Consider the following 16,092-nt stretch of genomic DNA (forward strand, 5'->3'; position numbering starts at 1 on the left):
GGCGCAGTATTTAGGTCTGCACAAGGGCGACATTTGGCTCGGTCCAGATTGCAGTACCTACTCAAAAACAAAAAAAACAAAATATTTTTTTCAGAAACAATTTCAATTATTAACCTATGAAGTTGCAAATCGATCGATTTGATCGAAACTTCTGTTTCACAAAAAGGGAAAAGAGTTTGAATCGCCAGACGTGCATCACAATAATGCACCCTGTGCATAGTTTCTCATTCGACAATTCGATCCTGTGGCTTGCTAATATCAAATTCATCATGAAGAGAAAACGATATGACGTGGGACAAAAGTTGAAAAAGAACATAAAAGTTTGAATTAAACATATTTATCATTAAAAATTAATTTTAAGAAATGGTAGCAGTGTTTGAATATGTGTGGAAGACAAGAAGAGTAAATTAGTATTTGGAGATGCAACAAAGAAGTAAAAATGCCGAGTGCAAATTTAGCACACAAAAATCAGATGTTCCTTCTCGCCCACTCATTAAAAATTCTTGTTGCCTTCCGTGAATCGTTTTTGGAAGACACCTCGGCGCCTCGGGTCCGGTGGGAGCAGCACGCCACCGCGTCCTGGTGACGCATGGCCCGATTCCGACCTAGTGCACCGCCCTCGAGCGGCACGACACCGCTTCAGTCGCGATCGAGCGTCGCGTGCGTGTAGTGTCGCCGGTGCCTAGCGACGCTCACTATGCCAGTGAACCAGTCTGTGATTGCGGGTTGTGATACTTCCAAGGGCTCGTAGCCACCAGCATGGCGTTACCGCTAAGTTGTTCGAAGCGCGTCAAGGAGGTGCTGGTCGAACAGCACCTGGACATCATGGCCACGAAGATTCTGGCCCCTGTGAAGACCGAGCGTCAAATCTTGGAGAACTCGATGCTGGAGGACGACCCCAACGCCAACTGCGCCATCACTCAGGAGGAGAAGACGCGCCCCAGGTGGGGGCCGCAGCACAAGGGCGCACAGGAGCTAGCCAATCTCTACAGCAAGGGTACGCAACGTGCGAATCAATGAAATTCCACGGTGATGACATAAGGTTTGGCGACAACGCGGCCCCCGACTATATTTAACGCGGCCAGGACGTCTCAATGGAGAGCAAAAGACAGTGGCGTACACGTGGGGGGTTAAAATTAATGAGGAAATGTAACCTGTTTTATTCATTTTTGGTGGCTTATTTGTCTCGTGTTTTTGACATTTAAAACAGAATAGTAGGCTCTTCATATGGACTGACATTTTTCAATAATTGAAATGACATGAAAGATAAAATCGGTGCCTATAGTGATGGACAGTGAATTTCGTCCACCCAATTTCTGTGAATTCACAAAAATTCACTGTAGTCTGTGCTTTATTGTCATGATAACTGACATTCAAATACGTGTTGTCAAATTTAATCAAATTCGAACATGCCAGCAGTAAGTGCGTTTAATAAAATAAAAATTATCTCTGGTACAAAAGGGTATGTCTCAAAGACGGGTCTCTATACTTTTGGGCATACCAAGGACTACCATTTTAAAGGACAAAGGTAAAAAGTAGCAAGAAGCATCAAGCATTCTGTCAACATAACAAACATTAATCAAAATTCTGAAACAAGGTTAGGAAAATCTAAAGACTAATTTACACTTTTAATCTGTCATGGAAATTGGGTGGACGAAATTCACTGTCCATCACTGTACCTTTTAAAATTTGTTTTTTTTTTTAATGGAAATTACCAAGTCAAAATTTTGATGAAAAAATTGGTAGCAGCTTGTCTCCATAGCCACAAATTTTGTTTGCTCTTTGTTTTTGTCCCCAGAAATTTTGTTAAAAAATTATGGTTATGTTTTCAAATTCAGATGTTTTTATGAATCTTGTGTGCCTGTTTGCTCTTTGAAAGCACTATAATTGAACACCTGAGGATAGACATCATTATCTAAGGTCTAAAGACAGAATTCAGTGCTAATAATAATTTTTTTTTAGCAAAAGATACAAGTAGGTATTATGATGATTGGCAATAAATTTTGTGTAATTTATTGAAATGAGCTCAATGTTGATGCATTTTTTAAATGCTTCTTCACTTTAGTTTCAAAATTGTTACTTTTTCAACTTGTTCCTCAAAAACGATGCACAATACACTAATTTAATTGCGTTCTTTCCGAGGTTCTTTCTCATTCATGTTTATTTTGTATTCTTGTCAATTTTTACTAAAAATTGAGAATGTTTAGCAAACTGCATTACAAATTGCGTCTACATTTTAACGGGTCCTTGTTCTAACTTCCTGCTTACGAACTATTCGTTTCCAAATTTCGAAAAACTGTTAGTGTACCGAATTTGTTTTTTTTTTTTTTTGGTGTTTCGTCTCTAAATTTTCTTAGACGATTTTTTGTGTTGACGTTTAATGACATTGTTTTCAAATTAATTCAAAAAACCAGAACTATTAACCTCTTTTATTAAAATTACCAGGAAAGACTGTTTGGCATTTCCATTAAAAAAAAAACAGACTAATTTTTATTATAGGTGCTAAAAATGTGTGGACAGAAAACCTGATAAAAAATTTCAATGAAATACTTATTTTAATAAGTGAATAATCCTTTTTGAGATGAGTTTTTTAACAGAAATAAAATAAATTCTAAGGTGAATCGTTTACCTAAAACACGTTTTATTTACAGCTACATTCAAAAAAAAAACTTGAAATGAAATTTTTCGAAATGTAAATTCGGTTCTAGGAGAAGAACAGTGAGTCATCACGATCTGACCGTAAGCTTGGAACCAGTGGCGTAGTGGTTCTGTTCGTGCAACGGGAGAAATTTGAGAAAATTATTTTATATTTATTTATAACAATTAATTTTCATATATTTTTTTTAATTTATACAGGGTGTTTCACACAACTTTACGAGGCTTGCGCCTAATGTCCGCCACCCAAATTTGCAAAATTCACAAAACACTACACACATTTAATTATTTAATTTTTGGAAACCCATGACAGTAGTTGTCAAACTAATCACTGTTTCATTAAAATAGTCATAAACTGAAGTTTTTCAGAAACAATTATCATTTGTTCTATCAAGTGACGGCATGAATATGATTCTAGTTTATCTATCTTAATCTCTAACTAACTAAAAATGTTGTAATTTTTGTAAGGGTGAACAAACTAGAGGAGATTATCCAATTTTTCAAAATTTGTAATCGAACAACTAATGTTGTTCAGTTTGTTACTAAATTCGAAAATATTTAATTTATTAATTTAATTTATTCATTCATAACCTATTTATTTTTTAACTGACATGCCATCAATAGTTATTTATTATAGACGATAAAATTGAATTTTATGCACTTCTCTCGATTTAAGCACTCTTTTGTATATTTAGAAATGTGAAAAAAATATTTCCATTTATTATGTGTTCTTATGTGAGACTAAAGAAATCGTCGACTATTATTCTTTCTAAATGTTAAAATTTATCTTTGAACAAAACTCTCATTTTAGACTTTTGGAAAAGGTAATACAGCATTCAATTTTACGCGAAATGGAAATTTTTGCTCGTTGGTTGTATTAAATGTTGCAAAAAATTGTAACAGTATCAAATATGTTCGATTTTCTCCAAAATATTTTCTGTAACTTTTGCTTAAATGTTAAGTAAGTGAGTAATTATTTTCTTGAATGTTTCAACTCCTCATCGTAGCTACAAACTAAACAAAAATAGTTGATTATTTTTTCGTAACATTTTTGACCATTTATTTTTTTGTTGCCCGCCACTGCGAAAAGCGCACCTGAATTCAAATGCGCCTAATCCCATCAGGTTTAACGACCTTTCCTTATTGCACTTGGTCTAATCCACCAAGAATCGTCGCTTTTGTTGATCCACCAGTCACACCACACCTACGTCCAGTCGTTGCCTCTTATCTGATTGTGCTTTCGTCTGATTGATCTTCAACCTTTTCGCTGACCTGACCCACATTTTACTCAAATACAAACACGAGAACACTATTGTGTCTCGAACAATAATTAAGCGTAAAGCTCGAGGTATTCTATATTTAGTTTAGTCGACTTTTTATAGATTTCGAAGAGGCGGCACTCATAACGTATTCAAATATCATCACAGAAAAATAACAGCTTAAAAATTATATTAAGTGACGTCTAATTTTTCTGCATCGCACTGGAAATAATTGTTAAGGGGAAATGCCAAAACTGACACGAAGCAGTTCAAGAAAAGCTAAATATTAATCACATGTCATGCTCACGTCATATAAGTCAATATTTACTGATTTAATGTTATCAGTTTGTAACGGGTTTTTAGAACTACTTTCAAATTTAGCATCACCTTGATTCTGTAATGTTACCTAAGCCGGGTATTGTTAGAGTTATCTCATCTGTTTGTTATTGATGCTGTAATTATTAAATATTGATTTTTCCATACTACACAAGCATTAAACTTTACCTACTATCCCGAAATCACAAGATTGTGTCCAAATTTCGCGGGCAAAAACATGTTTTTCGTTTCACTGGCGTCATTTTATTTTTAAGCGGTGTGCAAAAGAGCGTCTATTATGCTTTTTGGTGAAAGTGGTTCCGCTTCAATACTAAGTTAACCAATCTATTGATTTGTAAAAGTTGAGTGTAACAATAAAAAATAAAAAATACCGTAACACTTTTTTTATTTTAAGATATTTTATCTGTACAAATTTTTAATTCATTATTGCTAATGTACGAGCTTAACTTGTAAATAATAATTAAATAAGATTAATTTTTGCAAATACGCTCATAGAATTTATCTTTATTGCTATTATATATTTTTATCAGGTATGTCCTATAAATAAATTTACCTATAATATATACTTAAATCACAGCCAATTATTGTAAAAATGTAAGGCAAAGTAAATACCATATTTAAAAACAGGTTAAGGCTACGAGACACGTTGTCAATAATCGTAATTTGGGGTGAATGTATAGTTAGGCATTTTGACTATTTATTTTTTGCACAATTATGTATTTACAATAGTAGGGGACCCGCGTTATTTAATGTGAGAAAAATTTGTTTATTTGCATGTTTGTCTACGTTTATTTTTCGTATGTCTTTTGTTTCGAACGAAATAGAATTCGGTGTAATTAAGGTATAATTACGCGTTTTAGATATGGATGGTATTTCGCTTGGCATTTTGCTCATTTTAATTAAAAAGTAATTCCAATTGTCTCATGTTCCAATCTATTAATGCTTAATGGAGGAATGTTATTGCACATCTGTGCGTTGTGAGACGCACAACATTAGAAATAAACTAATGATGACAGAGAATAGCATACAGTGCCTCCCACAGTATCGATTTGTCAAAAAAATACTGGAAAAATTACAGATTTTATCACAAAACTTAAAGTTTCAACAGAATTTTTAAGTATGATCATTGACAAGTGTGACCTACTTTAAACCCAGGGCACCCACAGTGACTCAAAATTAAACTTTTGCTTCAAGAACTCGCGCCCCTGAGAAAAATTTGACATTTAATTTTTGACATTTGACATTTTTTTATGTCTATTTAATGATACTGATGATCTTGTAATTGTTTTTTGTAATTATTTAGCAAAGGTACAAACATTTTGCCAGTAAAAGCCACAAATAACATTGAACAGAGTTACAATTTAGGATACAGCTTCCTTACTTCCTCTTCTAATAGCCTGTAGCAAAAAACACTTGGAAAATTATTTTTTCAATAGAAATAAATAGAGTCAAAGTGCAAAATTTAAACGCTCATAACTTCGAAATTTTTATAGATAGAATTTTTTTAACATTTTTTCCATGTTCCTGGTATCTTACCTTATATATACATTTTTCTCTGGAGCCCGAATTCTGGCGCACCCTGTATTAAAGTAGTTACACTGATGTGATGTTTATTTATTTAGAGCACGTGAAATTACGCAAAAACGAACTAAGTATTTCAGGAATTGTGAAGTGACATTTTATTCACTAACAACTGGCACATGTTAGCATTCTTTTAATACTATAATACTTATTGCAGATCATCAAAAAATTTTACAGTTGAGAAACATTGACGTTTTCTTATACAACAGCCCACATTAAAATTATAAGATTCCATAGTTTGTACTAAAACGTTATTACTGTCAATAAAATGATTTATTCTGCTATTTAAAAATGTAAACGATAGGTGAAATTGGTGATTTTCTTGTATAAACGAGGCTATTTTTGATGTTCTTCCTGGTTGTATTATTATCCATCATAATATCTAGTTTTATATCGTTTGTATTAAATTTCTAATAAAATTCTATAGTAAATACAAACAGTTTCTATTATAATTATGTGATTGTCTATCTGTAGAATTGCCTAATATACGCCAATCATTACAATTTGATAAATTATCTTAATGGCAAATAATTATTCAAACTGGGGTTCACTTAATTTAATAAGAACTCGAATCATTTGGAATCGTTTTCTTAAATGAAATTAGGACTAAATACAATTTAAGTATTGTTATTCAAATAAAAAAAACATGTGGTGATTTTGAAACAGGTTTTTCGAATTTTATATTGGTACAATAAAACTTTACTACGAAGGTTTGCAAAATAAAGGCGTGTCGTTAATACATCATTAGTGGGTGATTAATCTGCTAGATAATTTCAGTCGGCTATAATCGCTATGAAAAATGCCAAGAGTGTAAAAATAATAGCATTTTTAAGTAATTAACTTTAGGTTTTTTTTCATAAATAGCTAACATCTGTACTAAATTAATTTTAAAAGTGCACAAAAATTTGTCACTGATGAGATGATTTATGCACAAAAAGTGCCCTGTACGTAGTGCCACTGGTACTCCAACTGGAACGTTTGGTTCTTGTCGGGTTTGATGGGTTCATTTTGAACCTTGTCGTTGACGAAATGGTACCCGAGCGGTCTACGTGGTACAAAACCACTATTAAAGATTGTAATTAAAATATGTATAAATGTTGTAAAACTATAAAAATACCAAAATTCTGTAAAAAATTAAAAATGTATTTTTTACATGAAAGTTGTTAAAATAAATAATAAAATTTTAACTAATTTTGCAACAGACTGCTACAAAATTGTATTTTTTGCTAACTTATTTAAACTCGTTTATATCCAGCTAATCTTTAATTAAATAAGATTAGTAAAAAAAGAAGTTTTGCTGAAGTTGCAGTTGTAAGTATTAAATGGTTTCAGCCTTATTATGGAAAATGGAAAATAAAATGTTATCATAATCATAGGCTATTTACTGAAACTATGTATTTTTATTCGTAATTTTCTTTTATCTAATTTTATTATTTTGCACTAAATGTTAAAGAGTGCTTTTATCGACTAATTTCAGTAGATAAAGTTGTCTTTTATCGTCTAATGAAATAAAGTAATTTTTATCTACTGTTTATATTCAAGAAATTCTGGTAGGTGAGTACAAAATAAAACGAAATACACCACGATAAAGATTGTTTGTCTACTCGTGAAAAAAGTCCACTCGTGACTTCGTCACTCGTAAACTTAACCTTTTCACTCGTAGATAAACAATTTCTTTATCGTCTTGTATAATAAATAAATAAATAATTAGTCATGTTTTCTGTAAAAACTAAGTTTTCTTCAAATAAATGGAATAATGTAATAATGTAAAAGTCAAGTCACTGATATTATCACTAATGTTTATGTGCTTTGTACTAACTTAGCTTGTGGTTATAAATATATACTTTAAATTACAATGCAATAAAAAAATTGCAACCAACAACACAAAAGAATTATGTTTACACTAGTAGACAAATATATTATGCAAGCAAACATCAATATGTTTTTTTACCTATAACTAAATTTACATAAAAATTGCAAAAATATTATTCATTCTTTAATTGTATTTAAATACTTTAGATTTAAGGTCAGAATTAGCACAAGTATAATGTAAATTTTTAGCAAAATTAATAATCATTACTTCAGTGACAGTAAAACAGCGCCAGGGTACAAAAAAGGAAATCACTTCTCGATGACATAATAGCTTGCGAAAATGAATCATATTGTAGTTTTACGCTTTAGTAGTGGTTTAACATCCTTGTGATAGGAGAAAAATGTTAAAAATTCTAGTATTATAGTTTAATTCGTCTTTCATTGCCATGTTTGTCTAATCGACAGTTTATTTTATTTGATACCTATTTAGAAAAGATCGATCTTGTCGTCGATATTACTTAGCACATGTTCGTTTATTATGCGTTGATGACATTTCAAATTATTCTGATGACCCATTAAACTCGATTATTTTTATTCTTTATTCCTAGTTTACATTACCAGCGATGTTCCCTTGTAATTTACTAAGCAAATGATAAGTCAAATTGTAATTATATGAGTCCTTGATGGTGGCGGAATCGAAACCCCCTTTCGTGATGGCATAATTAGACAAATATTTTTATTTACAATGCCTCAGAAGGATAAATCGCGCTTGTTCCTTTTTTCACAATTAATTAATTAGACACTCAACACTCCCTTTTTCCAGGAAAGCGGACCCAAGAATGCATTTGTGTGGGCATTTGCATTACCCTGATGGTGGTCAACTTCTTCTTCATAATATTCCATGTCCGAATGGACAATTTGAGTACGATTATGGTGGCGGCGTTTTGCGGCATTGTGACGGCGGATTTTGGCTCGGGGCTAGTGCACTGGGCGGCAGATACGTGGGGGTCGGTGGAACTTCCCGTCTTGGGCAAAGTGAGTGTAAAGTGTGGGGTAACTCGGTTTTATTTGTTTCGTTGCAGAATTTTTTGCGGCCGTTTCGCGAACACCACATAGACCCGACTTCGATCACTCGACATGATTTCATCGAGACTAACGGAGACAATTTTATGGTGACCATTCCGTTTTTGGCTAGGATGGTTTGGGATTTTTTGACGTTGCCTGCTGATGGTGTCGAGAAGAAGTTCACGTGGAATTGTTACGTGTTTCTGTTGGCCATTTTTGTGGCAATGACTAATCAGGTAGGGGGAAGGAGTTTTAAAAAAAAACTTGGACTGTCTTGTTTGTATAATAATATTAATAATGCACTAAATAAAGAAATAGACACTTTTATTTATTATTTAATAATATACGTTTTAACATCATTTAATTAATTATCTAAACCTAAGTTTAACGTGATTTTTTTAGTGTTTGTAAATGTTGTCTAATCCAATTTAAAGCCCATTCATTTATCGATTCGAATTAAATTCATGAAATTCTGCAGGTCAGGTCACACCATTCGGTGTGTGTGCGGTTTTATATCAGTTTTCCGATATAATGTTTTATAAAATGATAGGGTACCATGTTAAACACGCACAGTTAGAGCAACTTACTCAATAAATCTGATAACACAGGGCGACAAAAAAAAAATCATGTCGTGACAACTTGACAAATTTTATATCATTTTGTTCGTCTCAGTGAGACAAATCAAATGCACTAAAAAAAAATTAAAAAGTCCACACATTTTGAACTATATAATTTTTTTCTAATTTAAATGAATAAATGAATTTAAAATACTTTAACTTTAAAAAATCATTACTCTATAACTATTAGGCCGATTTCCTTCAAATAAAGACCATTCTAAAGGGATGGCCTTGCCCTTTAGAATGATATAAAATTTGAATTTGAATATTGGTAAACTTTTCTTCGAACAGTATTCGAAGAAGTAATATAAGAAAAACCCTACGAGTAATTTTTTCTTCATCATTACCATCGAGTAGAGCATCTCTTTATTAGTTGTTATCCAAATTTTTAAAAAAATATACCGAGTGGTTTTCAAGATATGATTTTTTGAAGTTAAGGTTTGCTAATCAAGCATTGCGCCAAATAGGAGAAATGCATGTTAATATTACTTAAAATTGCATTTTTATAAAAGTATTTGTTTTAAGACTCTTCTTTTGCTTAAAAATAGTCAATTGCACCTTCTTTGTTCTAATTAGAATAAACAAAAACTGTTTGTTTACTTAAAACAAATAAATAGTACCTGCGTACTAATTAAAGCAAATAAAGAGTGGTTTGTTGTAAAAATGACCACTGAATATTCAGCAAAGAGAATCTAGAAGTTTAAGGCACGAGCCTTAAATATAAGGGCAAATCTTTTTCAAATCAAATCACTTTTCGTTCAGATTTTGACTTGTTCATTTTGTTCTAGATTTCTGAACTTTTTTTGAAAATGTTCTAAGCAAATGTTTTCTCATCACTCATTGACCATTTTTAAGCAAAAGAAGAGTCTTAAAACAAATACTTCTATGAAAATGGAATTTTAAGTAAGATTAACATGCGTTTCTCCTATATGGCGTAATACCTGAAAAGCAATCCTTAACTTCAAAAAATCATAAGTATCTTAAAAACTACTTGGTATATTATTTTAAAAAAATGGATTTTTACTAATAAAAAGTTGCTCTACGCGATGGTGATGAAGAAAAAAAAATACTTGTAGGGTTTTTATTGATTACTTCGATTTACTTCGAATTTCTGAACACTGCTCAAAAAAAAGTTTGCCAATATTCAATTTTAAATTGCATTCATTCATTCTAAAGGGCAAGTCCATCCCTTTAGAATGGTCTTTATTCGAAGGAAATTGACCTAATTGTTATTGAGTAATGATTTTTAAAGTTAAAGTATTTTAAATTTATTTAAATTTAAAAAATATATATATTTACTTCAAAGTGTGTGGACTTTTTTAGTGCATTTGAAAATGATATAAAATTTGTCATGTTGTCACATGACTTTTTTTGTCGCTTTATGTAAAAGCCGTCGCGGAATTCATTTGCTGATTGGCTATAACAGGTCTGAATTTCCTGAACCAAAATTCAGTCGAGCCAATTTCCAGATACACAAGTGGTCGCACACCTACTTCGGCCTCCCCGCTTGGGTGGTATGGCTGCAAGAGCACCACGTTATCCTTCCCCGACGCCACCACCGCATCCACCACGTGGCCCCTCACGAAACTTACTTCTGCATCACCACCGGCTGGCTCAATTGGCCGTTGGAAAAGTTGCGTTTTTGGAGCATTTTGGAGATTCTTATTGAGCAAACGACAGGATGTAAACCTCGAGCCGATGACATGAAGTGGGCGCAAAAGGGCACGTGATATTTTACAATCTCAGGTCACACGAACTTTTTTTGTGTTTGGTTATGAATGAATTTGTTTTGTTGTGATTAAGTTAGTGTAGGTGGAGCAAAAACACTACGTGTCTGTGTAATAATTGCCAAAAGTTAATTTAGTTTATTAGGTAGGGTACGTAATTAGATAATATTTTGTACAGATTTGGTGATAAGTGAACATCACGTTTTGTTCGATTTAATAAAAAATACTTTGAAACAAGTGCCTGATTTTATGATTGGACAACGAATATAATGTGATTACATTTATTATTACACAAATATGTTTTTATTAGTTTGTCTCGTAACTAAAGTTAATCATTAGGGACCATGCAATGGGCCTTGGGCCAATTTTTTAAATGTATAGTTCTTACAGTTTAGCTTATAATTAGCTTTAATTGTTGCTAATTATTAATTTATTTGATCAATTCTATAGGTTTATTAAAGCATAAAGCTAGTCTTAAACACTCCATACCAGGGATAATCTACATGCACTACCAAAATATTTATAGTACCTAATTTAGGTGTAATATAGAACACGCTAAACACCCGGTAGGGTAATAATTGTACAACTTATCTTATGACTAGATTAAAAGTTATGACTTTTCACGATTCATTAACTACTTATATCTAGTTGTATTCTTTTGTTTTTTGTTTCCAGTTATTTATTTACTTAAGGCTTATAATTAGCTGGCTCTGCGTTTTATTCTATTGGATAAGCAGTCGTAATATAAGTCATCGAACTAGTGAACATATGCTAGAAATTACCCTAGAAAATGGTAGTTCTTCATCAATACAGAGGTTACCATATATTATGTTCTGTGATAAAAAAAATGCAATAAAACGCAGTTATTTTTATAATTTCTGAACAAAAGTGCAACAGAAATGTCTTGTAATGAAAATTCACAAGATTGGTATTTTATAATATTTTGAATTGATGAAATTATTTTATATAATAAAGTTGCTTGCATTTTATATTGTTTAATTTTTAATTTGGTTGTCTTTACTTATCACTATTCAGTCCCGTGCAAAATACAAAGTGATCCACAATGACTGAATATGTTGGCAATCCTGGCTCTAATTTTTAAAGCTTACCATTAGCACAAATTATCTGGTTCAGGTGGAACCAGATAATCTGTGCTTTTGATAATCATGCTTTTGATTAAGAACAATTCAACAATCTTGTGGGGTTGTGTACGTCAAGTAGGTATTTGTCAAGGAAAACCGTATCCGGTTGCAGTGTTTCAAATTATTAACAAAAATACTTTTTCTATTTCGGTGTTAGAATAAGTCTATTCCAGCACCCAAATGACGTCATTTGCGTGCTGGAATAAGTCGTTCGCGGTAATTTAATTTTAGTGACGGACTTTCTTCACAATTCATTTTCATATGTGAAAATATGAATTATTTTTATTTTTTACAGCCGCCTAAAATTATTCCACACATAAATGTCGCCAACAGTCGCAAAATTCTCTAGAAAAAAAAATAATTTTCGTTTTTTAATATATAAAATGATATAAAGCGGCGAAATAGAAAAAATAGTATAAAGCACTTGTTGCAGAAGGTTCTTTAAGCACTCATTTGTTCCTCAACTCGCCGCTTCGCGGCTCGTTTCGGAATTTCAAATTTGTGCTTGAATAGATACCTTCTACAACTTGTACTTTAATATACTATTCAAATCTGTTGCCAACAGACTCAGTCTTTCTGGATCACTTCGTATTTTGGTCGTCACTCGTCAGTGTCACTAAAAAATTATTCTTTTATGTTTGTGATTGTCTCAAAAAGTCAAAAATATTTTAAACGTCGACTGGCTTTTTATTATTGTTGACATTATGTCACGAATTTGAAATTATACAAAAATAAGACGACCAAAATATATTTAATATAAGCACACGACTGTGCTTATGATATGCAACTAGCAATACACAAACGTGAAAATATCTTATGAACAAAATAATTTAGCTTGTTGAAAATTTGGTTTGATGCACTTTCGGTTGATTCACTTATTCAGTACTTTTTTTGACATTTGACGTTCTGTGCATTTGACATCTAAATAGTCTGGAAAATTCTCCGTCGTGTGGTGTTTATATATTTCATTAATTAGCTAATTATTGAAGAATGAATGACGAAGAATTCGATGGGGATGATGTCGGGGATGACTTCGACGACGACGTCGATGACGACAACATCGAGGAGCTCGAACAACCCGAGGAGGAAGGTGACAACATCGACATTCTCGCACATGGTCAAGCCGGGGGCGGCGTACCCAAAAATAAGCGCATAACAACCAAATACATGACTAAATACGAAAGGGCCCGAGTATTGGGAACACGAGCCTTGCAAATCGCCATGTGTGCCCCAGTCATGGTGGAACTAGATGGAGAAACAGACCCCCTCCAGATTGCAATGAAAGAACTCAAACAACGAAAAATTCCCATCATAATTCGGCGGTACTTGCCCGACCATTCATACGAGGATTGGGGGATAGATGAACTTATCATAATTGACCACTAAATCAAGTAAAACTCTGTAATCTTAAGGTATTTTATTAATAAAACATAACTACACGCTAGAGTTTTATTCAAGCAAAGATCATCTCGTCGCGTCGACGCTTGGGCTGATTACCAGGTCTAATTTGGCATTCTGGATGGTTCATTAATTCAGGAGGACAAGTTGAGACAGGTGATGATAGCAACATTTGCTTCAAATCATAGAATAGAGCTGAATCATCGTTGGTACAAAAGCTGATAGCGACCCCGCTTTTTCCCGCACGTCCAGTTCGACCAATACGATGGGTATAATCTGGAAAACAACATTAAATGAATATACAATAAGAAATACGCAATAATTACCTTCAATAGTCTTGGCCATGTCATAATTGATAACAACGGAAACATCCTTGATATCAATTCCTCTCCCAGCCACGTCAGTGGCCACCAAAATGTCCTTAGCCCCCGATTTGAGACTCGCAAGCGCGTACTCTCTCTGCTCCTGGCCTTTGCCCCCATGAAGCGTACACGCATTGTACCCCAACTTCTCCAAACCTTTGGCCAAAACATCGGCCCCCTTCTTCTGATTGACGAAGATAATGATCGGGGGGTCCACCCCCTTGGACAAGTATTCCATCAACTTCTTTCTCTTGTCGTTTTCAGTCATAATATGGACAATTTGTTCCACACGTTCTGTGGGTTTACCAATTGAACCGATGTAAACTACAGCTGGACGTCTCAAATAAGTCCTCGCTAGTCGCTCAACAGCCGGGGGCATAGTCGCCGTAAACATCACTGTTTGGCGGTACTTCTTCTTGCTGTTATAGTTCGCCAAAATGATTTTACTATCCTCGGCTTCTTCTGAATCCGGTTTTAGGTTTGTGACAGGCATATATTCCAGGATTTTTTGCACATCTGCTTCGAACCCTAAATCAATCATTCTGTCGGCTTCGTCCATGACAATGTAGGTACACTGGTTTAGGACCAAATAGCGATTTTCTAAAACATCGATTAGACGCCCTGGAGTTGCAATAACAATTTCGCACCCCATTCTCAATCTAAACCCTTGCTCCTCTCTACTCAACCCTCCCACAACTACCACAGTACGAATCCCCAATGGTTGGCCGAATTTGACCGTTTCTTCTTCGATTTGTTGGGCCAATTCACGAGTGGGGGCCAAGATTATAGCATAGGGGCCCTGATCGGCGTCTTCGGTGCGTTCAATTTTCGGTAGGGATTGAATCCAAGATAAAAGAGGGATCAAGAATGCGAGAGTTTTACCAGAACCGGTTTCTGCAACCCCGATAATGTCCCGATTTTGCATTCCTATAGGAATTGCCTGTCTCTGGATTGGTGTTGGTTCTTTATAGCCAACTTTATCGATGATTTCCAGAAGCTCTTTTTGGATTCCGGATTCTTTCCATGACCGGATTGGTTCCGGGATTTTCCCCCCTTTAATTGTGATGTTGTAGTCTTCTCTGAAAATCCTCCAATCCCTTTCAGTCATTTCTGAAACTTCCTTCTCCGACCAGTGTCGATCGTCCCACAATTGTTTCTCCTCCTTCCTCCTTACTTTCTTCAACCTAACTTTCTCCTGTGCCTTTTCAGCTTCAGTCCTGCGTTTCTCCAATAATTCCCCGTAGAATTTGCTTTGATCGCGTTTTTGGGCCTTAATATCGATTCCGGCGAGGTTTCCTCGACCGAAAAATTGCACCTGATGTCGCTCCTTATACAAAGGATTGTAATCCTGAGAAGTGTCCTCTCCGGCGTCCCAATCAAAAACAAATTTCCGATCATTTAATCTCCTTACACGTCTCTTCTTTTTCACTAAACCCAAATAGCGTTCTTTGATCGCGTCAGATTCCTTCTCCCTATCTTTATCTTTTTGTTTATCTTCATCTTTCTCCCGATCACGGGGACGTCTGAACTCCCTATCATCCTTTCTTTGTTCCTCCTGTCTTGAAGCTTGTACACTTTCAATTATCTTGCGTTCGGCCTCTTGTTGCTTTTTCAACCTATCGACTTCCTCTTGGCGCCGTTTTAACGCCTCTGCCGCCCGCTGTTCTTTAGTCAAAAAAACAGGTTTGCTCTTAGCAGCTTCTTCTGCTTTTTTCTTAGCTAGTAACTCTTCCAATGACAATGGTTCTTTCTTCGGTGGAGGTTCTTGTTTCATCTCAGATTTAGATTCAGGTTTCGTTTCTGTATCAGGTGTAGGTGTTCGTTTTCGCGAGTCTTTCGCTTTCTTGTCTTTATCATCTTTCCTGTCGTCTCTTTTGTCACGATCGGGCTTACCGTATCTATCATATTTGCTGCTAGAACTTTCGTACTTGTCCCGGGATCGTGATCTGTAGCGTTTATGGGGACGCTCTTTGCTTCGGGATCGGGAACGGCGTCTCTTATCGCGGTCTTTATCCAAACGGTCTCTACTCCGGGATCGGCGCTTTTTGTCGTTCACCATTGATATCTTTTATGCAACGATTTTATAAAATACAATCTAAGATAAAACGTATATAAAACGTAGGTTAGGTTGACGTCTG

General features: G+C 34.3%; 3 protein-coding genes across 3 annotated transcripts; 2 read left to right on the top strand and 1 right to left on the bottom strand.

Annotated features, from left to right (window-relative positions):
- The first annotated feature begins 656 nt into the window (after positions 1-656).
- Positions 657-12,041, top strand: LOC123013401 (plasmanylethanolamine desaturase). The gene is made up of 4 exons (XM_044411896.1): positions 657-997; positions 8,467-8,678; positions 8,726-8,944; positions 10,795-12,041. The coding sequence occupies exons 1-4, from the start codon at positions 760-762 to the stop codon at positions 11,053-11,055; spliced, it is 930 nt and encodes a 309-aa protein (XP_044267831.1). The 5' UTR covers positions 657-759; the 3' UTR covers positions 11,056-12,041.
- A 1,044-nt stretch (positions 12,042-13,085) lies between these two features.
- On the top strand, positions 13,086-13,633 carry LOC123013986 (DNA-directed RNA polymerases I, II, and III subunit RPABC2). The gene has a single exon (XM_044412868.1). It carries the CDS (start codon positions 13,185-13,187, stop codon positions 13,578-13,580), a length of 396 nt encoding a protein of 131 aa, XP_044268803.1. The 5' UTR covers positions 13,086-13,184; the 3' UTR covers positions 13,581-13,633.
- Positions 13,597-16,092, bottom strand: LOC123013985 (probable ATP-dependent RNA helicase DDX23). The gene is made up of 2 exons (XM_044412867.1): positions 13,919-16,092; positions 13,597-13,868 (listed from the first exon to the last, which is right to left on the bottom strand). The coding sequence occupies exons 1-2, from the start codon at positions 16,011-16,013 to the stop codon at positions 13,648-13,650; spliced, it is 2,316 nt and encodes a 771-aa protein (XP_044268802.1). The 5' UTR covers positions 16,014-16,092; the 3' UTR covers positions 13,597-13,647.

The sequence above is a fragment of the Tribolium madens genome, unplaced genomic scaffold (assembly GCF_015345945.1).
Source record: "Tribolium madens isolate multiple individuals breed KSU strain unplaced genomic scaffold, Tmad_KSU_1.1 Scaffold_96;HRSCAF=242;Tcas5.2_LG5, whole genome shotgun sequence".
NCBI classification, from domain to species: domain Eukaryota; kingdom Metazoa; phylum Arthropoda; class Insecta; order Coleoptera; family Tenebrionidae; genus Tribolium; species Tribolium madens.